The sequence below is a fragment of the Pleurodeles waltl genome, chromosome 9, assembly GCF_031143425.1.
Source record: "Pleurodeles waltl isolate 20211129_DDA chromosome 9, aPleWal1.hap1.20221129, whole genome shotgun sequence".
Classification (NCBI taxonomy): domain Eukaryota; kingdom Metazoa; phylum Chordata; class Amphibia; order Caudata; family Salamandridae; genus Pleurodeles; species Pleurodeles waltl.
The window spans coordinates 1,174,747,433-1,174,774,014 of NC_090448.1; the positions used below are offsets into that span (position 1 = coordinate 1,174,747,433).

Sequence of the window (26,582 nt, forward strand, 5' to 3'; positions counted from 1 at the left end):
AAATCTGGGCCCAGACAGATCATCTGTGTTAGTGACATGCAACATACATAAGCGCAGCACATTAATTGGGAAATGTAGAGACATTCATAGTTAATTTCCTCGCCTCAACTACACAACCACTGGCATTTCCTCCTTCCCCACACTCTTGGTGAAGACAAACTGTTGATAAAACATAAAAAGAAGGGAAAAGAAAACCTGCCCCCCCTCTCACCCTAACCCCAACCCCAACCCCAACGGAATGCTCAACGCAGGATTATACCTTGTATGCGGCTATCAGCTGGGAACAATTCCTGTTTTTCCTAATACTTTTATTAGTGCCGGTTAATTTCCAGTGGCGCAGGAAGGCGGGGTCTGCACTCTTCTGCAGGTACGTTATCAAGTCATTCTTTGGTAATTCATCAGTGCCAAGGTACTGTCCCACATGCGCAAGAGACCAGCGACCCTACAATAGGAAGAACCAAATGTTGGTCTTTCCTGATTGTAAAGTCTCAAAAGATGCCACATGCATGAATAGAGATTGGGAACTGAAGGGAGGGGCATGCAAGGCACACAACTGTCACAGTTTGCTTGTACATGGTTCCGATGGCCAATGATTAGCGAGTTTTCGAAAGCTGACGCACATGGCAAACTGTGGCAGCGTTGCTGGCTCTGCCCTCTAAGTTTCAATTTAATGGGGCCTAAAGAGATGGAGTACAGAAGTGTCCAGTTAGTACTCACCTGCCGCTCATTCTCCCGATCTTTGTCCGAATCCTTCAGCTCCCGGTATATGATCCTTGAGTGGGACAGAGAAAAAAGCATTTAAGTATTCTCCATGCTTACACAGTGAAAGGCTTTGCACTACAAATGTTACACGTCACATACACAACGAGAACGGTGGAAAACAGAGCAGAATAAACTGGAAACAGTTCATCAGCCATGGGCAAAGGAAGTCCACTGACATTGGAGGATAGACAACTAGGTGCCTAATACTGTAAGAAAAGGGGTTCAGATACACAAGTTATCACTGAGTGCAAGATATAGCAATACAACCACACTCCCACTAGCCCCACCTCTATTTCCTGCTATAACACATCCATTCACCCCCACACCTAATAACCCAGCCCACACCTAAGCCTTGCTCCCACACTCCCACAGCCCCAACGCCAATTCCTTCTATTACACATCCATTCACCTCCCACACCTAATTACTCACCACCACACCTAAGCCTCGCTAACACTCTCCTAACTAGCTCCAATACCAAAAACTTGCACCCACGTTTCCAGTCGGTCAACTGCCCAAGCCTTGCTTGATCACTGCCACTTTACCTCACACCCACGTCCTTCCCTTTCACTACCTCTCAGCCCCACCTACAAGTCCTGCTCCTACACTACCACTGAGCCCCAGAATTGAGCCTTGCCCTCCCTCTCCTCTCGAACCTACCCCCCAATTCTTGCTTGCTCACTCCAAAGGAAAGTAACCTCTTTTTGGCATGGTTACCCCCCCCCTTTTTGGCTGCTGTGTGTTTTGACTGTGTTGCCTGGGAGCCTGCTAACTAGGATGCCAGTGTCTGCAGGCCTGTCATTGCAGCCTGCGTGAAAGGGTGCAGGCACCCTTTTCACTACAGGTCATTGCAAGTCACCCCTATGGTAGGCCCTCCTAGCCCAGAGGGCAGGGTGCAGGTACCGGTTTGTGAGGGTACCCCTGCATGAGCAGAGGTGCCCCTACAAAATGCAGCTCCATTTTCCTGGATTTTGTAAGTGCAGGGAAGCCATTTTACCCGTGTACTGGACACAGGTCACTACCTATGTCCAGCTACACAATGGTAACTCCAAACCCAGGCATGTTTGGTACCAAACATGTCAGAATCATACCCCACTACTGTTGCCAGTATTGGTTGGATGATTCCATGCACTCTGGGAGGGGGGGGGCTCCTTAAAGGACCCCCAGCATTGCTCCTACAAATCTTCTGGAGTTTTCTGGGCAGCCCATGCTGCTGCCGCCCCACAGACAGGTCACTGCCCTCCTGCTGCTTAGCCTGCTCAAGCAGAGGAAGGCAGAACAAAGGTTTTTCTATAGGAGAGGGAGGCAACACCCTCTTCCTCTAGAAATGGGTGTTACATGTTTTGGGAGGGGTAGCCACCGGTATGCTTTTAAGGGCACATTTGGTGCCCTCCCCGCATAAACCGGTTGGCAGCAGTCCAGGGACCCCCCCCGTACCTGCTCTGGTGCGAAACTGAACAATGGAAAGGGGAGTGACTACTCCCCTGTCCATCACCACCCCAGGGATGGTTCCAAGAGCTCCTCCAGGTAGCCACTTGATTCTGCGCCATCTTGAATCCAAGGTGGGTGGAAGCTCCTCAGAGCATCTGAGTGGCCAGGTCAGGCAGGTGACGTCACAGCCCCTTCCTGAAAAGTGGTCACCCTGATATGTGACCAATCCCCGTTCCTGGGCTGTTTAGGGTCTGCCTCCAGGGTAAATCTTCGGATCCAACGTCGAAGATTCCAGCAGGACTCCTCTGCATCGTTCACTTCATCTTCTGGCCACTGGGACTGCAACTGGACCCTCTAGGAACTGACAATCTGCAATTCCAGCGACGACTCCGCTTTGCAACATTGTTTCTCAGGCTCCTTCCAGCAACTGCAACATTTAACTCACTGTGCATCCTCTGAGGGCGACGAGTCCTCAGACTGCACAAGAAGCAAGAAGGAATCTCCCTTGGAGTGAAGGAGTCACTCCCTGCATCCACAGGCACCAGCTACCAACAACTGGCTGCATGTATCTTTTCTCCTGCAAAACTGCATGAATCCTGCAACACAGTGTGGTCTGGAATGGTCCCCTCGGTCCTCTCTACCAGCTGTCCAACTTGGGAGACAGTAAAGCCCTTGCTTCTCCTTGCAGGACAGTACACATGTGCACCGCAACTCTTCAGGCTCCGTATAACCCCGGCCTCCAGCACTCTTCCCTGTAAAGCACAGTTTCCTGCCTGTTGCTTGTGAGACGTAGGATTTCTTTCCAGTTGTGCTGAGTGGACCTCACTGCGAATCCTGTGCCTGCGGGTTGCCAGTGGGGGCTGCATCCTCGGCTTACGACTCATCACTGCTGAGGGTCACCTGGGACTCATTTCCTTGGGTTGAGTCCCCCTGGACCCTGCTGATCCCCGGCAGCTCTGCAACTCTTCATCTGCGACTTTTGCCTTTGTCAAGGTTTGTTGGTGGTTCTCCAACACCACTGACTGACTGCACCTCTTCTTCTGTTGTGGAACATCACCTGCATCACTTTTGGAACTCTTCTCTTGCTCCTGTGCTGCACAGCTGACTCCGTCTCCACCGTCAACCTGGTTCTGCATCTCCAGAAGGGTGGGTAGTGGCTCCTTCCCCAACCGGACACTCCAACTCGAACTGGACTTGGTCCCCTTCTCTTGCAGGTCCTCTTCTGTCCGGATCAGCCTTTGGTTTCTTCCAGTCTTGCACAGTCCTTTTCCAAAGTTTACCTGTGAGTTTGGGGAAAAAACAGTTACTTACCTCCTTTCTCCTTGTCGCTTTTGGGGGGGGGGAGGGGACACACTGGTACTTACCTTTTGGGGTTCTTAGTTCCTCTAGCTCCCTCCTACTGATTCCACTTACTAGGGTGGGAGACTACCTTTCGCATTCCACTTAGTTAGTATATGGTTTTGACTCCCCCTAGAGCCTTCATTATTTTCTATTATTATTATTATTATTTTCATTATGTTTGCTATTGCTTTCTATGCTAATCACGGACTTCTAATGTGTATACAACAGTCTCTTTACTCACCTTCTAAAGGAGTATTGCCTATACAGTATTTTAGTATTTGTGTTACCATAATAAAGTACCTTTGTGTTTGTAACGCTGTGTGGTTCTTTCATTAGTGCTGTGTGACTGTAATTGTATTGCATAAGCTCTCCTAGGTAAGTCTTGGCTGCTCATCCACAGCAACCTCTAGAGAGCTTTGCTTCCTAGACACTGCCTACACCTCACTAATAGGGGATACCTGGGCCTGGTATAGGATGACAACACCATAGGTGCTCACCACACACCAGGCCAGCGTCCTACACACTCCCACTCAGCTGCACACACACGTCCTGCTCCCACTCATCTCACTTGAGGTCATGGTTTCACACACACACACACACACACACACACACACACAGAGAGCCACACACACACACAGAGCCACACACACACACAGAGCCACACACACACACACACAGAGCCACACACACACACACACAGAGCCACACACACACACAGAGCCACACACACACACAGAGCCACACACACACACACACACAGAGCCACACACACACAGAGCCACACACACACAGAGCCACACACACACACAGAGCCACACACACACACAGAGCCACACACACACACAGAGCCACACACACACACAGAGCCACACACACACACACAGAGCCACACACACAGAGCCACACACACACAGAGCCACACACACACAGAGCCACACACACACAGAGCCACACACACACACAGAGCCACACACACACACAGAGCCACACACACACACAGAGCCACACACACACACAGAGCCACACACACACACAGAGCCACACACACACACAGCCACAAGCCCTGCTCTCGCACAGCGTCTCTCATCAGTTCTACTTCCCCCGCAGGCTGAAATAATTTCTTGCCCATAAAGTAGTAGGCGTGATGAGCGGAAGCTGTAAAAATGAAAAGGCTGAAAGACTATCTGCACCATAATTACAATTATGCTTAGAAACACCAATTGGCAACAAGCATCGCTCTGCAGTGTAAGATAAGTTAGAATCATATGACACATTTCTGCCATCCAGTGGATGAATAAGACAACGATGTCTAAGTAACACCCACCCCCCAATAGCAAGAGGGCACCCTCTGGAGTTGTAGCGTTGTACAATTATTTGCCTGCCCTTCACCTAAAGCTGCCTCAAGCATTGTAGACCTCTTCCACATCCATGGGAGGATGGCTAAGTCACATGCAAATTCACAAAAGAAAAGATTGCTGAAAAATCATCGTTACAGACAAGCAACAATTCTTCCCACTTTAAATATGTTGTAGATGTGCAGGCCTCACAGAGAACACGCCGTGGCCATGTGTGCTTCTAGACATGGGTCCAGGTTCAGGCTGTGATGTGTGAATGAGTTTACCCCACCGCATACAGCAACTTCGCATAAGTCATGTGTCAGTGTGTACTATTTTGCAACCCTTTTTCTGTGCTGAATGGTTAGATAACAATAGAAAACTGATGGCCTGTTTTAGATGGAATTAACATCACTTTTGAAATGGAAGAGGGACGTGTCCTCAGTGCCACTGTGCAACTCTGAAAAATGGTGATTAGGTTTCCCATGGATGGTGATAGAAGCAAAATACTGACTAGGTGGGTAGATGTGATAATTATTTAAATAATCTCCTCCTAAGAAAAGTGTTTTGCTAGAATGATTGTGCTTTCAGTCCCTCTGCCCCAAAGGTTTTCAGGAAAGAGTGCAGCATTTTCAATTGTAAAGCGATACCCATGGATTTTCAGTTTGAAGCCAGTACAGTGAGATGCATCGTGATGGTACTTCAGCCTAGGTGCGATCGGTACGGGAGAGCGTGTAAACATGTACTGTGTGGGTGTGGTGGTCTTCTCCCAGGACAAACCTAATCCATTTCAGTGACTAGCACCCAGACAATGTCCATGTACTGTGAAGGCAGCTGCAGATTGTCAAAGTCTGATTTCAAGTGTCGCGTTGCTAGGTTCTTGCTGACTGCGATAGGGATCAAAAACATTCCCTGCAATCTGTTTGGCTGGAGGCTGAAGCATTTGAGGTCACGATTTCAGACAATCACAGCTGATACAACAAGGCCATTCCCAAGTCTCAGTTCTTGCGACTGCCAATCGAATCACAGTCATTGGCTTTAAAAAAAGTCAGAAACTGTTTTATGCCAGTTTACCCAGCTGAGCACTTTCCTTTCATGTTCTCTGGGTGCCTGGACAAAAAGTTGTAGCATATTTTTATTCAGCTTCATTTCAACGAGGCCTAAGTTTGGGGTCACCCATTATGCAAATAGATCAAGCACCACCTTGCGCAAAATCTTTTGTAACAGTTCTGTAGTGACTGAGTGTCGCCACAGCGGCCATTCATTTGTATGACATTTCTTGCTACCGCACAGTGCTCCATTGTCAGACCTCTTTTGAAAGCTGTATGGAGTAGACTTCATTTTACAGAAGATTGTAGAAAAATTATGCATGATTTAGACATTTGTCTTCAGAAACCATCACTTATATGTTTCACAATACTTTGAGTATGAAGGAATACACAGCCTGCCAGGATTAACCCGATTCAGGGATATAAGAGGATTTTAGAGTCTGATGGCCAGACAAGATTTTGACAATTTTTAAAACATTGCTTCATACAAGCAATAGATGGCAGTGTGTACGAAGCTGGCCCTTTATGTGGTGGGCCACTACTGTGTAAAGAGTCCAGGAGAGTGGGCAGGGCTTGCTATGTAATCCCAAAGTGCTCTATTTAGTGGTAGTGGGGTCGACCAACCTTCGGCTTAACACAGGAGTGCAAGACACCCACAAATAGTCAATGAGACACACGACTCAAAAAGGAGACCCACACAAATAAAAAAATAAAAAATAGCAAGTATTTTTATAGATGTTTAGGCGAAAAATTGTTCAAGTATGTACGTTTTTAAATAGGAATTCTTTTCACTTTAAAAAGTGGAACCAGTGCAATTTCTGGGTTCTACAATGCTATCCTATGAGAGAAAAAACAAGTTCTGCAAACAGGCAGAGTACAGATTTACAAGACCAATTTCCAGGAGTTAAGGTGAGTGGTGGGCAAAGTCCAAGGCAGCACCAGCAGTCCACCACCAGTGGCACAGGGGAGGCCGAGTGCAGGGTGCAGAACAGCGTCAGGTGCCCAAAGCTTTTCAATAGGGATCAGTCACTGCATAGGATGCAGGCTCTGACCAGAAGGCCCGTCGGGCTGCACCAACAGCAGGGATTGGCCTCACAATGCTCGGGCACAGGTGTTCACCTTTGGCTCTCTTCTCCACTGCTCAAGGGCGACAGGTGCAGAGGTGGCTTTAGGTGTCAGAGTTTCCTGACCAGAGCAGTCGCGTGGAGGGGCGCCACCTGCAGAGGCTTCCGGTGTCGTCAGGGAGTCCAGGAGGGGTGAAACCACAATGGACTCGGACTCTGGTCGGCCGGGGAACCTTGTGGGCGCTGGTGATCTACTTCAGCTCAGGTCAGAGACGGCAGGTGCAGTGATGACTTCAGATGTTGGGTTTTGGCAGTTCCGGAGGCTTCAGAGTCCCTTTTCTTTGGAGTTTGCTCAAGAACAGGTCCGCTCTTCATAGGCCGTCCACCCAGGTTTCTGGAGTCACCGCTGCAGGAGGAGTCGATTTTGGTGCAGATTTCGATGAGGGACAGACAGGCCGGGGGTTGGCACCAGGCCAGCTCCTTCTTCTTTTCTCCTCTTCTGCTTTGGTGGCTCTTTATAGGTCATCAGGACCAGCTTCTCTGGTGCCAGGGGCTCCCCTTAATACTGAATTTAGTGGCGTGTTTGGTAGTAGCCAATGAGTTACTGGCCCTTGGGTTCACTATGCCCCCTATAGGACTACTTCCTATGGGAAGTAGGGATACCCTTTCCCAGAACCACTTAGTATGCCATCACAAAGATTGCTACTTCTTAAAAATTGTGTCCACCTCGCAGTAGCCCACCTTAGGGGTGGTAATAGCCTGAGGGTGGTACGCCTACCAGACTAGCTCATTTTCCTGCCTGTCCATGTGCCCGGTTGGGGAGGGGGTCGTCTTCTCCGGTGAGGGAAGCCAGAGTAGCGTTCAAAAAGCGGCAGCTTCTTTAAAGGTCATCCTGCGGGAGAGGGTGCTACACCCTCTTCCTGGAGGAGCCTTTGGTCTGGGCTTCTTGAGAGCAAAGGCTCTCACCCTAGGAGGTCAAATCAGTGTCTTGGTGGCAGGCTGGTTCAAACTAGCAAGGACACCAGAGGCTGATAGGTTTTCAGGGGGCACCTCTAAGGTGCTCTCTCTGTGCATGTATTGGTTAATTCAACACTGGAATCGGTGTGGGATTATCAATATGAGATGTTTGATACCAAACATCCCTATCTTCAGTGAAGCTATCATGTAGCTGGGGAACTCGTATTGACTAGTTTCCAGCACATGTATCTAAAATAGCTTCCTTGGCCACTTAATATGTTTGAGAATCGACAGACATAGCAGGGGCATCACTGCTCTTGCAGATATGTCCTCAAATGGAATATAATGCACCCTGCCTTAGGGCTGTAAGCCTGTTGTAGGGATAACTTACATATACTGCATGCAGTGTTAGGGAACATGGCACACAGCCTGTGTGCCATGCTGCGTTTTCACTTTTGTCTGCAACGAGCCACACAGCCTACAATGGCAGCCTTCCATGTGCTTGGTGAGGGGTCCCTTAAGATGGCATAATTTGTGGTGCAGTCCTTAAGGACACTGTTTAGTACCTCAGGCCTAGGACCAGTGGTACCATTTACTATGGGCTTACAGAGGGTGGTAAGGGGTTTGCCAACTGGGCAGTTTGGGGGAAAGAACACTGACAACCAGGTTGGCAGGGATCCAGTGCACATCTGTCAAAGTTGCATCAAACACCAGCCAAAAGACCAATCTTCCAGACTAAGTGAGTATGGGCAAGGGTCCTAGGCCACACCAACAAAGCCACCTCGGGCAGCACTAGGAAGGCAGGTGCAGAGGTGTAGTTCAATGTCGGATGTCCCATTGAAGGCAATGGGGATCGGTCTGGACAGTAAGTCAGCAGGCTGGGACTGGAGGAGGAGGGGGGGGGGGGGGGGCAGCAGTCCTGCTGAACCAACAAGGGGATCAGGTCTCACAATGCTCAGGGACGTGGGGAGACCTTTGGTCCTCTTCTCCTGGGGCCAGGGGGGCCGGCAAGATGCAAGGGAACAGCTCTAGTACTTCATAGGAGACCCTGGGTCTTGAGTGACGGCTGGTATTCCTACCAGGCCTTTGAAAGCACAGGCAGCTGCAGGAAGAGTCATCTTTGTCGCAACTATTGAGGACAACAAGCAAGCTGGCAGTGTTGGCACAAAGTCATTTGCTGGTCTTCTGCTCCTGCTTTTGTGAATCTTTAGTGTCCGTCTTCTTTCAGGTCGGCAGGATGTGATTTTCTGGTGCCAGGGGCTCCCCTAAATACTGGATTTAGAGGTGTTAGGGGAGTGTAGAAGCTACTTGCCCCTGGGGTCACTCCGCCCCTATCTCAGAGTTCCTAGTTCTGCCATCACCAAGATGGCAGACTTCCAAATATTCTGTCTACATCAGGTATCTCACCTTAGGGGTGGAACTGGCCTGAAGGTAGACATGTCTCTCCTACTATTAATTTTCCCACCTGTCCAGGCGCCAAATGAGCCCTTGTTAGGGGGGGGGTTTGAATCTTCTCACGGAAGCCAGATTTGCATACCAAAGGCGGTGGGCTCTTTGAAGTTTCCTGCCTTGGAATACCAATTTGCAGGTCATCCTTTTGGAAGGGGTGTGTAACACTCCTGCCAAAGAAGGCTTTGTTCCTGACCACCCAACTGCGTGGGCTCTCACCCTTGGGGGTCAGAAATCCATCTACAGAAGCTGGTTGAGACTCAGCAGTAAGCACCCTAGTTATTGGCAGGTTTTTCAGGGGGCGCCTATAAGGTGCCCTCTGGGTTCTTATGTATTAATAAATCCTTCACTGGAATCAGTGAGGGTGTATTAACACAAGATGTTTGATCCCAAACATCCCTGGTTTCAGTGAAGCCATCACATAGCTGAGGAACTCGTTTTGATCAGTGTCCAGCACATGTACTTAAAATGGCTTCCCTGGTTACTTACTGTGTCTAAGAATCGACAAAGACATAGCAGGGGCACATTTAATATAATGCACCCTGCCTTAGGGCTGTAAGGCCTGCTGTAGGTGTGACTTACATATATTGCATGCAGTGTCAGTGGGCATAGCACACAGGCTGTGTGCCATGTGTTTTCACTTTGGTCTGCACCAAGACATGCATGAGCTAGGTGAGGGGTCTCTTAAGGTGGTACAATACAGGCAGCATCCTTCAGGGACTCTTTGGCACCCATGCTACCTGGAGTACCATTTACTAAGGACTTGCAGTAGTACCAATAATATCGCCAATGGAGAGAACAATTGTACAGATTAAGGAAAGAGACCTGACACTGGGGACCTGGATAGCAGGAACACCGTGCACTTTGACAAAATTGCATCAAATACCAGGCAAAAAGTGGGGGTGAATATGTCAAAAAAGGGCATTTTCCTTCACCATCACAAATCTTAGATACAGTCTGTGGGTGGGGTGTCCAGGGATGTGGAAATAGGCATTTTTGAAATCTTAGGTTGCCAGATAGTCTTCCTTGTTCAACAATAGAATAACTTAATAGGTTGCCATTTGGAACTGCGTTTTATAAAATACCAGTTAACAAATCTTAGCTCTAGAATAGGCGGCATACTTAAGTTTTGCAACTAGAAAATGAACAGAACACATCTGTGCTTCTTTCTATAAGAATAACTATTTCTATAGCATCTTTCTGCAGCAGTTCTTGTGGGGTTTGTCATTGTTTCTCTTTGTTCCCTGGAATTTTGATGGCTTTGTTGGAGGTTTCTGTACAAATCCTATGAAATAGTCATGTCTTATAATAACATTTAGAGTCTACTTGTCTCTGGTAATGGACTTTTAGTTGACTGAGACATCCGTTATCCTCAAATCTACAGGTGCTGTGCGTCTAGGAGTGAGGAAAGGGTGCTGCAAGTGAGCCACTGAGAAAATTGAGGTAGATCCTCAGTCTTGAAAAAAGGTTTTTGGTAGGTGCTGCTGCCACTGTGCTGATGGTGAAAACTCTTCGATGTCTCAGTATTCCCTTGTGCTTCCTCAGACGTGACTGTCATCTGAGGAACTCATCTTCCACATCAAAATAACTCCTCTTTCGCTTCTCTAGCTCAGACAGCCCTGTCATGTCTGCAGCTGCCCAATGTGCTTAAAGAGCTTTATCTCTGTGGACAAGGGTTTTGAGTCCAAGCAGCCCTGTGGGTTATGCTTTCCTGGAAGGCAGAACATACAGACTGGATGCTTGTTCGTTAGGGCAAATGTCCAGTGGCTCACACTCTAAAATGGTGATGAGGAAACCCAAGGATCCACATTGACCAGATACCAATCTCTGACTACATCGAATCTTCACCCTCCCAAACAAATAGTGAAAGGTCCCTCTCTACTGTAGAGTGATGACGTCTCTTGAGCGCTTTCTTATTTTCTCCACACAGTTACCCAGGAAATGGTAAGGAGTTCTATCTATGCACCTCTTTACCCAAGGCAGACATAAATAATCTATGATGGTGGGCATAACCATTGTGGGATTATGCTGGTATCAACTACCAATAGATTCGTTTTGATCCCTCAGCACACTTTTGGGGTGCTGTGGATAAGTTAGGGGAACTGTTAGAGGGCAGTCTGGGGGTTGGTATCTGCTACGGATTTGATACAGGTTGTTAGGCCATCTCTTACTTTCGGTAACTCTTAACCATATTTGGTAACATCCATTAAGGCTTTGGACTTGTGGATCACTCTGATTTTTCTACATCTTGTAACTTTTGCCAGCCAGTTTTATTTCTTTAAATAGGAACCTGGATCCCAATACACCCTGCCTAATAGGGTATTTCCCTACAGCTTGATAGATCTCCTCTTCACCAATTCTGATGGAGTTTCCTTTCAGTCTGAGATATGTGAAGCCCTTTTTGCAGTCAGAAGGAGATTCCTTACAGCGTTATATGCATTCACTCTTAAAAATAGACTGTTCCTCCCCATCAATTCAATGATTTTAATCTCAAACAGTCACAGACTTACGTGTAGGTGGGCTCCCAGATGCGCCGTAGTTTGTCTGGCTTTACAGTGCCATTGCCAGACACCTGTAGTAACCTCTGCACATAGAAGAAGATTGTGGACCTAAAGTTGCTGAGTGGCAGCTCGACTTCCCTTGTCGTACCAAGGCCGGTCACCTTCAGGATGAGTGCAAGCCGTGGTGGAGGGGAGCACTCAACTTCCTCTAGCAGCTCGGAGTGAGGAGTTCCTGTAAAACGAGAAAGGCAAAAACATCAGTAGCCATGAGGCAGATGATTTAAGAACATAATTCGGGGTGTGAGGAGGTGGCTGGCCTACCACCTTCAAAAGCTTTAATCCCCCTTTTCCTCTGCTCCCACAAGCCCACTTCATCTCCACCTCGGCAGCATTAAGGAATTCTGGGTAGAGCTAAGACTGGGTCCTAGCTCTAGCAAACTCAATTTTCCAGCTGTGTCTGCAACTATTTTAGGGGATTCTTCATTCTTGTTTAGAACAAGAATGACTGCCTCCCAAGAGTGATGATTTGTGCTATCTTAAAGGGACAGTGTGGCGGTATAGCAATCCACCAGGGGAAGTGTATATGGTTCCTAGTCTTTTAGGAGGCTATGTTGAAATCAGTGGGCCTGTACTGGGATGCAAGCCTGCTGTATGGCTTATTAAAACTGTGCCGTCATGCTCTGAAACACTTTGGCAGCCCAGTGCTGTAACTCTAGTGGGCCTAACAATTATGGAAGCTCACTAGAGGTACTCCATCTGTTCTGAATATTCATCAGTTTACATATGACTATTGAGGTCCATTTAGTTCCTTTGCTGAGCAAGAGGGTTCTTTATTTGCGAAGCTGGCTATAGCCATGTTAGACATACCGTCTAACACATACCTGTACCACTGCCCAGAACATGTCATACATGCCAAGTGTGGGACATTTCCAGCACATTCCTCTGTCAGACTAGGCTTTCCCTGCAGCTGAAACAGATGTTTGGGTTATGTTTTAGTCAATCAGCAACGCACAAATGACTGCCCAAACTGGTCTGCCTGGAGGTCTGTCTCAGAGGCATGGAAAACCTACCCAACAGGAAGCTCCCATGAAGTGCTGAAAGGCACTGAGAAAATATTTCCCTCACACCAGCAATGAATGGCTACGAGTCACCCAATTAAAATGACCACACCGCTGTGCTCCAGGAACAAGACAAAAACAAGAACAGCGAAGGAAAGCCATTGAATGAGCCGGAAACTGTCCGATAATACAGCCACCCAATCATGAGCAAGAGGAGTAGTGCTAAAGACCATCATCTATGTTATAGAAGACAACAGGTCTTGGACAACAAACAGCCACACAGAACAGAACACAGAATTAAAAAAATTCTATTTCACTGCATATTTTGTTGTAGCCTTTTCTCTGCTGTGAAAAGTTTACATGTAAATAAACTGCACATTTATCCCAGGTTGGCTTACGGGCTCAAATAACCTTTAACAGATTAGAGAAAGGCATTGCTCAGCCAAAGGTATTATGAACAAAAGGAGACCAGGCACTTAGCTTTCCGAGGGTCAACCTGCTTTTCCTTGCATCAGGTAATGAACATGGCCTGAGGAAGTATGTTTGGTAGAAGGACAGCAAGCAGCCAAAATTACATCCATCACCGCCGACAGAAGATCAGGCCATGTCAACTGGTTCCACTCAAACGCCACACATGGAGATGTCAACTGTGAAGGTTTGGGAACATCCTGCTTTAATGCTGAGAAAACATATCCTTGTGAAGAGCAAGAAGGAAGATGCTGCAGGTCAGCACCTCCAAGTACAGCCACTCATGACCCAATCAGGGGCCACCAGAATCGGCTGTGCTTACGTACTTTGTGACTTCTTTCAGGACCCACAGGATGAGCAGCAGAGGCTGAGATGCACACCAGAGGTAGACCGTGTCTCCTGGAAACTCTTAACAGATGCCAGTCGTGGTACACAAGATGGCACCTGCTGAACTTATCTGCCCCGAGGGATACTGACAAGTAGCTTGCCGTCAAAGAAACCTTGAGAAGGTCCAGGCATCAGAACAGCTTTGTAGCTTTCAGATGCAGGGCACAATCACCACTGTGCCCTACATGTTGCAGTTACACAAACAAGATTTTAATATTTGTCAAAAATATTAAACTGTGAATATAGAGTTCAGGTTGGTATATGCCAAGCTTGAGTTCATGAAAATGTGCTAATTACTGATTGAAGGCTAGATGTCGATTAAACCCACCTTCAAGGGAGAGATTTGAATCCTTGCAGCCCAAGAGAACTAACGTACTTGAATATGGGACAGAATAAAGGGTAAACAGTTTATTACATCCACTAAGGATGAAGGGAACCTCCAGGGAAACCACCATGTTTTGCGGACTCTCAGGATCCTAAATGGGCATGCTTCATCTTGCATCCACCTCCCCGAAAAGTACATGTCATACAGTACACCAACCTGCCAGATGCACTTTAGGGAATGCTAAGACCCCAGTTATAAGGCTCTGTGCAGGTTTAACAAGAATCAAACCTACACACCCTTGACTAGGGATGGAGGTTCACTTGGAGTAATTGTTTCACAAGTGTGATGTCTAATGTTTGTGTTTTAATGTAAAGCACCTCTACTCGACTGTTACATTCACTCGTTCAAAACAAAGGAAGACACACAGGAAAGAGAAGTAACAGCTTTTCAAGGCATGCTAGAACGTCTGACTGAAACCGTGACCTGCACTGCTTCAAAGCAATTCCTGGCTAGGAATCTGGTAAATAACAGACTGAGAAAAGAGAAGTGACTGAGATATATTTTATAAAACACGGGTTAAATGATTCAGTTACTGTCAGATAAAACCAGGCCAGAAGGGGGAGTTCAGTTTCGAATGCTTACCTGGGGAGGGAATTTCGAGGTCTGTTGTCTGCTGAACATTAGTCCGACCAGGTCTGGGGTCGAAGGCTGGAACCAAAGCAGAGAACTGGCGTTTCAGCACGTAGTCGTCATCCCAAGTCCTGCGACGCCCACCCTTTGTCTCATACTCCTCTTCCTCCTGCCAATTAAAAAAGTAACTTAACTGTATGTACAGAAGGATCTCCACACGTCACTAACAATACAAGCAAATTGCAGGGCCATTTTGCATTGCACATCTTCTTACAAAAAGCCTGAACAGCTCTTTTCATAAAGTGCTGTGCACATTCTTATACTAACAACTGCAAACCTCTTTACGCAAGCACAAAGACACGTAAAGCACTACACACATCAAAAATGGATGCGCTTAACCAGCTGAATAGGTAAAAGTACCATTCTTGTAACTCGAGATTACTGACTGAGGGTTGTTAGGTTTTAATGAAGTGCATTACTCTAGCATTTAGTCGTTGGTTTGAAAAAAAACAACCTGAAAAATCCCTCTATGAGCATCGATTTGTGGCAGTTTCTGCAATCTAACAGTAGGTTGAGGTCCAGCACATCCAAGTCAATTCTTTTAAACTGGAATCATGAAAAGATCTCTTTAGCATTTACTTGAAATCATCTGGGCCTTCATATCTTCCCGCCACATGGGGAGGAAGGATGGTCAGGTCACTTGAAAGAGCAGAATATGTTGTGAAATGTTTATATTAAAAACATCTCTTAATCTCATCACTGGCATGGGAGCGTGTAAAGAAATGGCTCCCTGTTGCAGTTACCCCCCACTTTTTGCCTGATGCTGACTTGACTGAGAAGTGTGCTGGGACCCTGCTAACCAGGCCCCAGCACCAGTGTTCTTTCACCTAAAATGTACTTTTGATTCCACAATTGGTACACCCTGGCATCCAGGTAAGTCCCTTGTAACTGGTACCCCTGGTACCAAGGGCCCTGATGCCAGGGAAGGTCTCTAAGGGCTGCAGCATATCTTATGCCACCCTGGGGACCCCTCACTCAGCACAGACACACTGCTTGCCAGCTTGTGTGTGCTGATGAGAACAAAACGAGTAAGTCGACATGACACTCCCCTCAGGGTGCCATGCCAACCTCACACTGCCTATGCAGTATAGATAAGTCACCCCTCTAGTAGGCCTTACAGCCCTAAGGCAGGGTGCACTATACCATAGGTGAGGGCACCAGTGCACGAGCACTATGCCCCCAAAGTGTCTAAGCAAAACCTTAGACATTGTAAGTGCAGGGTAGGCCATAAGAGTATATGGTCTCGGAGTCTGTCAAAAACGAACTCCACAGCTCCATAATGGCTACACTGAATACTGGGAAGTTTGGTATCAAACTTCTCAGAATAATAAACCCACACTGATGCCAGTGTTGGATTTATTAAAAAATGCACACAGAGGGCATCTTAGAGATACCCCCTGTATTTTACCCAATTGTTCAGTGCAGGACTGACTGGTCTGTGCCAGCCTGCTGCTGAGAGACGAGTGTCTGACCTCATGCAGTGAGAGCCTTTGTGCTCTGAGGACAGAAACAAAGCCTGCTCTGGGTGGAGGTGCTTCACACCTCCCCCCTGCAGGAACTGTAACACCTAGCAGTGAGCTTCAAAGGCTCAAGCTTCGTGTTACAATGCCCCAGGGCACTCCAGCTAGTGGAGATGCCCGCCCCCTGGACCCAGCCCCCACTTTTGGCGGCAAGTCCAGGAGAGATAATGAGAAAAACAAGGAGGAGTCACTGGCCAGTCAGGACAGCCCCTAAGGTGTCCTGAGCTGAGGTGACTCTGACTTTTAGAAATCCTCCATCTTGCAGATGGAGGATTCCCCCAATAGGATTAGGGATGTGCCCCCCTCCCCTTGGGAGGAGGCTCAAAAAGGGTGTACCCACCCTCAGGGCTAGTAGCCATTGGCTACTAACCCCCCAGACCTAAACACTCCCTTAAATTTAGTATTTAAGGGCTTCCCTGAACCTAAGAATTTAGATTCCTGAAACTACAAGAAGAGGACTGCTGAGCTGAAAAACCCCTGCAGAGGAAGACCAGAAGACACCAACTGCTTTGGCCCCAGACTTACCGGCCTGTCTCCTGCCTCCCAAAGAAACCTGCTCCAGCGACGCTTTCCAAGGGACCAGCGACCTCTGAATCCTCTGAGGACTGCCCTGCTTCAAGAAAGACAAGAAACTCCCGAGGACAGCGGCACTGCTCCAAAAGAACTGCAACTTTGTTTCAAGGAGCAGATTTAAAGACCCCTGCAACTCCCCGCAAGAAGCGTGAGACTTGCAACACTGCACCCGGCGACCCCGACTCGACTGGTGGAGAACTAACCTCAGGGAGGACCCTCCGGCGACTCCGAGACCGTGAGTAACCAAAGTTGTCCCCCCTGAGCCCCCACAGCGACGCCTGCAGAGGGAATCCCGAGGCTCCCCCTGACCGCGACTGCCTGAACTCCATTTCCCGACGGCTGGAAAAGACCCTGCACCCGCAGCCCCCAGCACCTAAAGGAACGGAACTCCTGTGCAGGAGTGACCCCCAGGAGGCCCTCTCCCTTGTCCAGGTGGTGGCTACCCCAAGGAGCCCCCCCCCCCCTTGCCTGCCTGCGACGCTGAAGGGATCCCTTGATCTCTCATTGACTTACATTGAAAACCCGACGCTTGTTTCTACACTGCACCCGGCCGCCCCAGTGCCGCTGAGGGTGTATTTTTTGTGTGAACTTGTGTCCCCCCCCGGTGCCCTACAAAAACCCCCCTGGTCTGCCCTCCGAAGACGCGGGTACTTACCTGCTGGCAGACCGGAACCGGGGCACCCCCTTCTCTCCATTGCAGCCTATGCGTTTTGGGCACCTCTTTGACCTCTGCACCTGACCGGCCCTGAGCTGCTGGTGTGGTAACTTTGGGGTTGCTCTGAACCCCCAACGGTGGGCTACCTTGGACCCAAACCTGAGACTTGTAAGTGATTTACTTACCTGACAAAACTAACAAAAACTTACCTCCCCCAGGAACTGTGAAAATTGTTCACTTTTAAAACAGCTTATTGTGTTTTATGTAAAAAGTATACATGCTAATGTAATGATTCAAAGTTCCTAAAGTATTTACCTGCAATACCTTTCAAATGAGATATTACATGTAGAATTTGAACCTGTGGTTCTTAAAATAAACTAAGAAAATATATTTTTCTATAACAAAACCTATTGGCTGGATTTGTCTCTGAGTGTGTGTTCCTCATTTATTGCCTGTGTATGTACAACAAATGCTTAACACTACTCCTTTGATAAGCCTACTGCTCGACCACACTACCACAAAATAGAGCATTAGTATTATCTCTTTTTGCCACTATCTTACCTCTAAGGGGAACCCTTGGACTCTGTGCATACTATTCCTTACTTTGAAATAGTGCATACAGAGCCAACTTCCTACAGAGCGTTTTGCAATTTACTATCTCCAGGTCAATTGTCCCTCCGACGTGGCATCTGGTTTGTCTTCACCAGGGCACTTCGCACCTGCACCAAGCAGTTCAGTTTCCGCTCTGCCTGCGACGGCCATTGCATCCCTGTCCATCTACCTCAGGGCCAGAGCAGTGGTGCAGGCCAAGTCCTTTTTATTTTATTTTTACAATCAACTTTGTATTGGTTTTGGTCATAACAATACACAAGAACTTTGTCAGGCAGCAACCCTCCCCACCCCTCCACTTACCTTTCACCACCCACCAGAAGCAATCCCTGCTCCCAGCTCCCATCTATCAACAGCCATTTCTAGAAATCTTCATGAACCCAAAGAATTTCCACCATCTGCCCCAAATACTGGCATGTTTCACAGAGAATTCTCTGGCCTCATAAATGGCCTCTTCCTTTTGAGAGAGAACCCCTGTCCATTGCTGCCTGACATTCAGCCACTGAGTGGATTGGTGGCTCTTCAGCCCGAATGCAGTCTCTCTCCTGGCAAGCATCGTAGCCAACCCCACCAGTGTACATTCCCCTCTCTTACCCTACATGTCCATCAGCAACACCAATAATGCCACCCTTGGGTGAGGTTGATTTGTCTGCCAAGAAATCCAAAGAGGGTTTTGGCTATAAAGCTCCAGTTTCCGCTTTGTCTTGGCATTGCCATGTCATCTGAAAAGAGTTTGCACACAGGGTTGGCGCACCTGAAACACCTGGGCTCAGGGAGCCTAACACGTGCCACAGGCGGTGTGGTGAAAGCCAGGTGATCTGTAAGTAGCGTAGCTGAATCAGCCACTGTCTGGAGGCTATTGCAACTTCGAGGGTCTAGGCGTGGTTCCCTCCAGTAAAGGTGATCTGGAGGGCCAACCCTCCCACTTCAGGGGTGCAAACCTATATGCAGCATTTTTTTTTTTTATGAGTGAAGGATAGATCTTAGGTAACCTCCCTGGCTAAGACCACCCATCATCAGTTGGGCCTTCCCTGGGTTGTAACTGGTAGATCAGAAAACACTGATCAATGACATCAATGCGTGCTCAATCTAAGTATTTGTGGAATTGAGTACATGCAAGTTTATATTCTGCCTGTAATTCAGCAGAAGATTTCATATGGGATCCCATTCATACATCCTCAAGGGTCGTAATCCCAATCTTGCCCCACTGGTCAACGTCCTGCAGCTGTCAAGTGTGGCTCAAGCAGCGACCACTCCATACTCCGATTTGTTGTTGTTAGCTTCCTATTCCATCCCGTAATCAGTGTTGCCAACCAGCAGAGGAACACCTCCCTTGTACAGTCTGGAAGGCGAGCCAGGATGGGGGTGGCATAAAGGAAGTGCATCATATTGCCTAGGCCCTTTAAGGCCAGTTCCGCTCCACAGGATGGATTGCTCCACTCACAGGTAAGCCAGTCGTTTAGGACCATGGAGTTGTGAAGCCCAAAAGCACAGTTCCACATTTGCCATCACCATTACCCCTTCTTATGTCGGCTCTCGGGATTTGTCCCAGGAGATAAGCGGGGTTGGTCCCACTCCACAGAAAGGAATGATGAAGGCAGTGAGAGGCCAAGTGATTTTTTGATTATATAGACAGCACAGCTGTGGTGTCCCAGGGAGGCCACGGCACCCTGGCCTATCTGCTGGAGCTTTGACTGCTGCATCCTACCTCTGCTGAGCAGGGCCGAGCTGCCAGTTCATATCTGTGGGTGCCAATCGGTACTCAATGTCCTCTCTGGAGGAGTGCAATGTTGGCAAACTGCTCCATGGGCGACTGCCTGCCCCGGCCTCACAGTTCCAAGCCTTTCCAGGGTGTGCTAGCTAAGGCTCTTTCTGCTTTTCTGGTGGATCTCGTCACAGGCTGCAGCTGGGTTCAAACTGTGCAATCAGAACTAAGACGTTATGTGCATTTGTCTTTGATCAATGACAGGCTGTATGGATGATTACTGTTGGTTTATCAAGGTAGTCATAGAAGCCACACAATCCCTCAGCCTTCTTGGTGCTCGGCCAGCACCACCCCCTGCGATTTGGACTTGCTGAAAGAAAAATCCTAGAGTACACCGTAATGACAAAGAAGTCTGAAGATAGTCTGAGAATAGTTGAGGGGAGAAAGCCAGCTGCCAAGGTAAGCAAAATGTGAATCCTCTACCTGTGAAAATGGGTCACCGATGTCAGGCCGAAATGCACAATAGTGACTGGAAGTGGTCTGGTCCCACAAACCAGAGATACTTTCCTGGGAACCTGCTTGATCAGTACTCAAAAGGTATGGATCCTACAGATCTAAGAATACCATCCAGTAATTGGGACCAGAGACAAAATTCTGAGCTCCTTCTTGAAGGACGAGGCAAGACTCTAAAATCCAAAATCAGTCTCGGGCAGCTTGCCCTTCTTGGGAACCAGAAAGTACCAGGATTAGATCCCCAAGCCTCTTTGCTGTGGGTATGGTTTCATTTGCTTCCTTGGAAAGCAAAATCACTTTGTGACAAAGTAGGAGTGTGATCTGCTAACGCCTTAGCAAATACTGGAGGAGCAAACAAAAAGATAAGGGCGGAACCTTGTTTAACAATTTGGAGAAGCCACTGGTCTGACATAATGGAGTGCCAATGGTAGTCAGAGCTGGATTCGACCCCTATTGGCGCCAAAAATCTGACGGAGGTAAAACTAAAAGGGCGTGTCATGAGCAGCACCTGGCAAGGTGGGGGACTGCTGCTTTTGGTTACCTCTTCCCCTACCATCACCCCTGCCGCAAAGATCACAAAAAGACTGAACGGTTTGAGATGACTGCCTCTGACAACAGGCAACACCCGTTGAATATCCTCTGAATGTTCAAGATTGGTAATGGAATTGTCAGGCAGGTGAAAACAACCCAAGGAACAAGATAGAGTTCTTCTAGCCTTGACGAGAGCAGAATCAACCTTATCAAACAATCAACCCCATCAAAGGCATATCCATTTGTCAAGCACTGATGCCCCAGAAAATCTACGTGGTATGCACCCAAGCACAGAGTTTACCGGCAACGCAGAGGCCCACAGCCAGGTGCAATACCATCTTGGTATTGAGGCCGAACTTGAAAATACACTTTGCTAAGTCTTGCCCATCTTCTACTGTCAGAGCAAATTAATTTCAGAAGTGCTCAGCCTAAGGAGGCAGAATCACCCTCTCTACGTCCCACTAAGATTAAGTGTAGCGACCAAAGCGACAAATGGCATTCCAGGATCAGAGCACAAGGCTAGCTGAAGAAAACAGTCTTTTGCGCATAATATATTTTCTTCAATCCTAGGTCTGCAGAAGGAGCGGGAAAATAATTTGGATTGACTCTGCTCGTAGATGCCTGAGCTAGAAGGCTTTCTTGAGAAGGATTCTGCATCAGGACAGTATTATCTGAGGCAGGTCTGTGCCGTCTGGCAATCTGACCACTCACAGGCAGGGGTGAGCAAGATGTGGACCAGGCAACGGAAAGGTACTCAGTCAAAGTCAAACGCACGTGAGCAGAGTGAGCGGGCTACAAGATTCTGTCCTGAATGTCCACTGTAGGTAAGTGCAAATTCATCACCTCTGTGGCTCTGAGCACCAACAACTCAAAAGAAGCACCTTCTACTGAAAGGGCCCATAAGCCATATTCACTTCAGTCTCTGGTGAACTGTCCAGATCAGTGATGTTTTGTAGGTTATGATATCAATCAGCAGCACTGTAAAGAGTGGAGGAGTAAATGGTCCACAGCCTCATCGATTGTTTCATTTTGGACATTGTGTGCCCTACCTGAAGCTAGTTCTAGTTCCGTTTCGATTTCAGTTGTGAATCCATAACTTCTGGAACTGGTGTAGTGCCAACAAACAACAACCGGCAGGGCCTGCAACAAGGAAGATGAAATATGGCCTTGTGCCAGGAGTATGGCAGATTGGGTTGGCATCAGGTGAGGATCTGCCAGCAGAAGCCTGACTGGAAATCCCAACAAATCTGTGATGGCCAATGGTGCAATAGATGCACCTAGAACGTTTCTGAAGAGCTGCAGCTTGGCCTCATGGAAGGCAGTGATTTGCAGCGAAGCCAACGATGGCCAGAGGAAGTTTGGATGCATCAGCTCAAGAGCTGGAATCAGATCAAGAGCTGGAATCAGATCAAGAGCTGGAATCAGATCAAGAGCTGGAATCAGATCAAGAGCTGGAATCAGATCAAGAGCTGGAATCAGATCAGAGTACTGACACAAATACAGCTTTTACTGAGACACGGATGGAGTCAAAGCCAGCTATACATAGCATGTGCTTGTTCTTTACATACATTTCTCTTCTGCCACAAACAGCAATATTTGCTCCCTCAGGCATAGTCAATCTCAGTCAAAAGTGAAAAGGACAAAGGTTACAAGTTACTACCACTCACATAAATCCAAGTCAAACTAGAAAGATAACTGGATTTTTTTTTAAAATGTAGAATTGAGAAGAGTTCCACAGCCTGACAACCTGGAATACCCAAGAATGTGGATCCAAGGAAGATCCAATGCTGCAGAACGTCTCATTTACCAAAACAAACACAAACCAGCTGGGGTGTGCACAGCACGTGACTTTACTCTAAAGAGATGCTGCCAACCTTAGGTTAGAAACAAACAAGGCTTTCAGTTTGTAGCAGGAAAGTGTTAAAAGATTAACATGCTGTGAACAGTGAAAGTAGTAGCACTCTTTAAAGGTGCTTGAGTTTGAGGAGGTTGTAACCTTAAAATGCTTTTCTATGTGAACTGCCTCAACTGCGGACCCTCGCACCCTGCATACTTCTGGATAGATTCCTAAATAAAGGCACTGCAGATATCTTGGAGTGATGAACTGGAGTGTCCATTACACATCAGTTACCTCTGTCCCTGAAGACACCCATTGTTTTGCCACACTAGTTTTAAATAACACTTTACTCGTCAGTGTATGTAAAAGCCACACTAGGTGACATGCTTCTGATTGCTGCCATTTTGTCCACACAACATCTAGTGAGTGCACACGGATGCAAGTGGGTTTGAAAAAAACAGACCAGCAAACCAGTGGCTCCATGTGATTTCATAAAACCGTATTCTTGTTAAAGACAATACATAAAGACAGTTCAACGAATGACAATCTCAGTAACTATACAACCTGAAGCAACAGATGCAATAAAAGCACCCTTCTATGAAAACAGTTTCAAGTCACCCAGATGCAAGGGTCTGCAGAACAGTTCTTTGAGTTTAATAACACCAGTGCCAGGATAACTCCCCAGCTGAGTTGTGTGTTATACAAATACACAACATTCTTCCAAACAGCACTGATTGTTTGACTTCCTCACATTTGACTCTTAAATTGTTCTACAATACGTGGACCAGCACCGTATAGACCATATGGCTTCTGAATAGAAGTACTAATCTTGGAAGGTTTGTTGGTTATCAAGGCTTCCAAGTGTATCCTGAGAAGTCACTTTGGCCGTTTGTAAAATGAGTCCCTCTTCCTCTTAAGGGCTAACGAGTGAAAGTAAGAAAAACGTTATTATGAGCAGCCTATCAGTTGCGACAGGAAAGAAAGTCTTTGCATCCCAGCAGTCTTCCCTCCTACTCTTGTTGAGGTTGTCACGGATGACCATGAAATAAACATAAAGAAGTCAAAGTCAGCAGGCTGTGCGGGCAATCCACTCTAATAATGATGGATTCACAACAGACACAAACCTAGGTACTGTCACACACAGGGCAATATTTCACATTTTCAGCTTAGTTGCATGGAAAAGTATTGTATGCCAGTATCACATACATGTTTATCTAGTACTAATTCACTCAACCTGACGCAGTTATTTACCAACAACATACCAATGCGCAGGAGTCGGGCCAACGTTCCAAGTGCGCAGGAGTCGGGCCAACGTTCCAAGTGCGCAGGAGTCGGGCCAACGTTCCAAGTGCGCAGGAGTCGGGCCAACGTTCCAAGTGCGCAGGAGTCGGGCCAAAGTTCCAAGTGCGCAGGAGTCGGGCCAACGTTCCAAGTGCGCAGGTGTAAGGAAATGCCTCCTTGGCATGGTTACCCCTTGACTTTTTGCCTTTGCTGATGCCAAGTTATGATTTGAAAGTGTGCTGAGGCCTGCTAACCAGGCCCCAGAACCAGTGTTCTTTCCCTAAACTGTACCTTTGTCTCCATAATTGGCACAACCTTGGCACCCAGGTAAGTCCCTGTAACTGGTACCCCTGGTACCAAGGGCCCTGATGCCAGGGAAGGTCTCTAAGGGCTGCAGCATGTCTTATGCCACCCTAGGGACCCCTCACTCAGCACAGACACACTGCTTGCCAGCTTGTGTGTGCTGGTGGGGAGAAAATGACTAAGTCAACATGGCACTCCCCTCAGGGTGCCAGGCCAACCTCACACTGCCTGTGGCATAGGTAAGTCACCCCTCTAGCAGGCCTTACAGCCCTAAGGCAGGGTGCACTATACCAGAGGTGAGGGCATAGGTGCCTGGGCACTATGCCCCTACAGTGTCTAAACAAAACCTTAGACACTAAGTGCAGGGTAGCCTTAAGAGGATATGGTCTGGGAGTCTGTCAAACACGAACTCTACAGCACCATAATGGCTACACTGAAAACTGTGAAGTTTGGTATCAAACTTCTCAGCACAATAAATGCACACTGATGCCGGTGTACATTTTATTGTGAAATACACCAAGAGGGTACCTTAGAGATGCCCCCTGAAAACATACCCGACTTCCAGTGTGGGCTGACTAGTTTTTGCCAGCCTGCCACACACCAGACATGTTGCTGGCCACATGGGGAGAGTGCCTTTGTCACTCTGTGGCCAGGAACAAAGCCTGTACTGGGTAGAGGTGCTTCTCACCTCCCCCTGCAGGAACTGTAACACCTGGCGGTGAGCCTCAAAGGCTCACCCCCTTTGTTACAGTGACACAGGGCATCCCCTCCGGCCACTGCCCCCACTTTTGGCGGCAAGGCTGGAGGAGATAATGAGAAAAACAAGGAGGAGTCACTCCCCAGTCAGGACAGACCCTAAGGTGTCCTGAGCTGAGGTGACTCTTACTTTTAGAAATCCTCCATCTTGCAGATGGAGGCTTCCCCCAATAGGATTAGGGATGGGCCCCCTCCCCACAGGGAGGAGGCACAGAGAGGGTGCAGCCATCCTCAGGGCCAGTAGCCATTGGCTACTGCCCTCCCAGACCTAAACACACCCCTAAGTTGAGTATTTAGGGGTGCCCAGACCCGAGAAAGATAGATTCCTGCAACCTAAGAAGAAGAAGGACTGCTGACCTGAAGCCCTGCAGAGAAGACGGAGACGACAACTGCTTTGGCCTCAGCCCTACCGGCCTGTCTCCCCACTTCGAGAAAAACTGCAACAGCGACGCATCCCACAGGGTCCAGCGACTTCTGAAGCCTCAGAGGACTACCCTGCATCTAAAAGGACCAAGAAGCTCCTGAGAACAGCGGCCCTGTTCAACAAACCTGCAACTTTGCAACAAAGAAGCAACTTTTAAAGACCACACGTTTCCCGCCGGAAGCGTGAGACTTTCCACTCTGCACCTGACGCCCCCGGCTCGACCTGCGGAAAACAAACTTTACAGGGAGGACTCCCCAGCGACTGTGAGCCCGTGAGTAGCCAGAGTTGACCCCCCTGAGCCCCCACAGCGACGCCTGCAGAGGAAATCCAGAGGCTCCCCCTGACTGCGACTGCCTGCTTCAAGGAACCCGACGCCTGGGAAACCCACTGCACCCGCAGCCCCCAGGACCTGAAGGAACCGAACTCCAGTGCAGGAGCGGCCCCCAGCCAACCCTCTGCCTAGCCCAGGTGGTGGCTACCCCGAGGAGCCCCCCCCCCCTGTGCCTGCCTGCATTGTTGAAGAGACCCCCGGCTCTCCCCATTGATTCCTATTGAAAACCCGACGCCTGTTTGCACTCCGCAACCGGCCGCCCCTGTGCCGCTGAGGGTGTACTTTTTGTGCCTGCTTGTGTCCCCCCCGGTGCCCTACAAAACCCCCCTGGTCTGCCCTCTGAAGTCACGGGTACTTACCTGCTTGCAGACTGGAACCGGGGCACCCCTATTTCCATTAAAGCCTATGTGTTTTGGGTACCACTTTGACCTCTGCACCTGACCGGCCCTGAGCTGCTGGTGTGGTAACTTTGGGGTTGCCTTGAACCCCCCAACGGTGGGCTACCTTGGACCCTGTAAGTGTTGTACTTAACATTTACTTACCTACCCTGGGAACTGTTGATTTATGCACTAAAAGTGTCCACTTTTAAAATAGCTTATTGCCATTTTTGCCAAAACTGTACATGCGATTGTGATAATTCAAAGTTCCTAAGATACCCGAGTGAAATACCTTTCATTTAAAGTATTGTTTGTAAATCTTGAACCTGTGGTTCTTAAAATAAACTAAGAAA

General features: G+C 48.1%; 1 protein-coding gene across 12 annotated transcripts in view; it reads right to left on the reverse strand.

Moving 5' to 3' along the window:
• HECTD1 (HECT domain E3 ubiquitin protein ligase 1) overlaps window positions 1-26,582 on the reverse strand; it is a 352,555-nt gene that overhangs the window by 81,272 nt on the left and 244,701 nt on the right. For 7 of the 12 annotated variants that reach the window (XM_069209073.1, XM_069209080.1, XM_069209078.1 and 4 more), the window contains exons 28-31: window positions 14,767-14,923; window positions 11,896-12,118; window positions 718-772; window positions 260-442 (exon numbers count right to left, since the gene is read on the reverse strand). In XM_069209073.1, the coding sequence (XP_069065174.1) occupies window positions 260-442; window positions 718-772; window positions 11,896-12,118; window positions 14,767-14,923 (618 nt within the window). The remainder of the gene's footprint in view (window positions 1-259; window positions 443-717; window positions 773-11,895; window positions 12,119-14,766; window positions 14,924-26,582) is intronic. The other 5 variants (XM_069209084.1, XM_069209083.1, XM_069209082.1 and 2 more) reach the window with 1 other exon arrangement.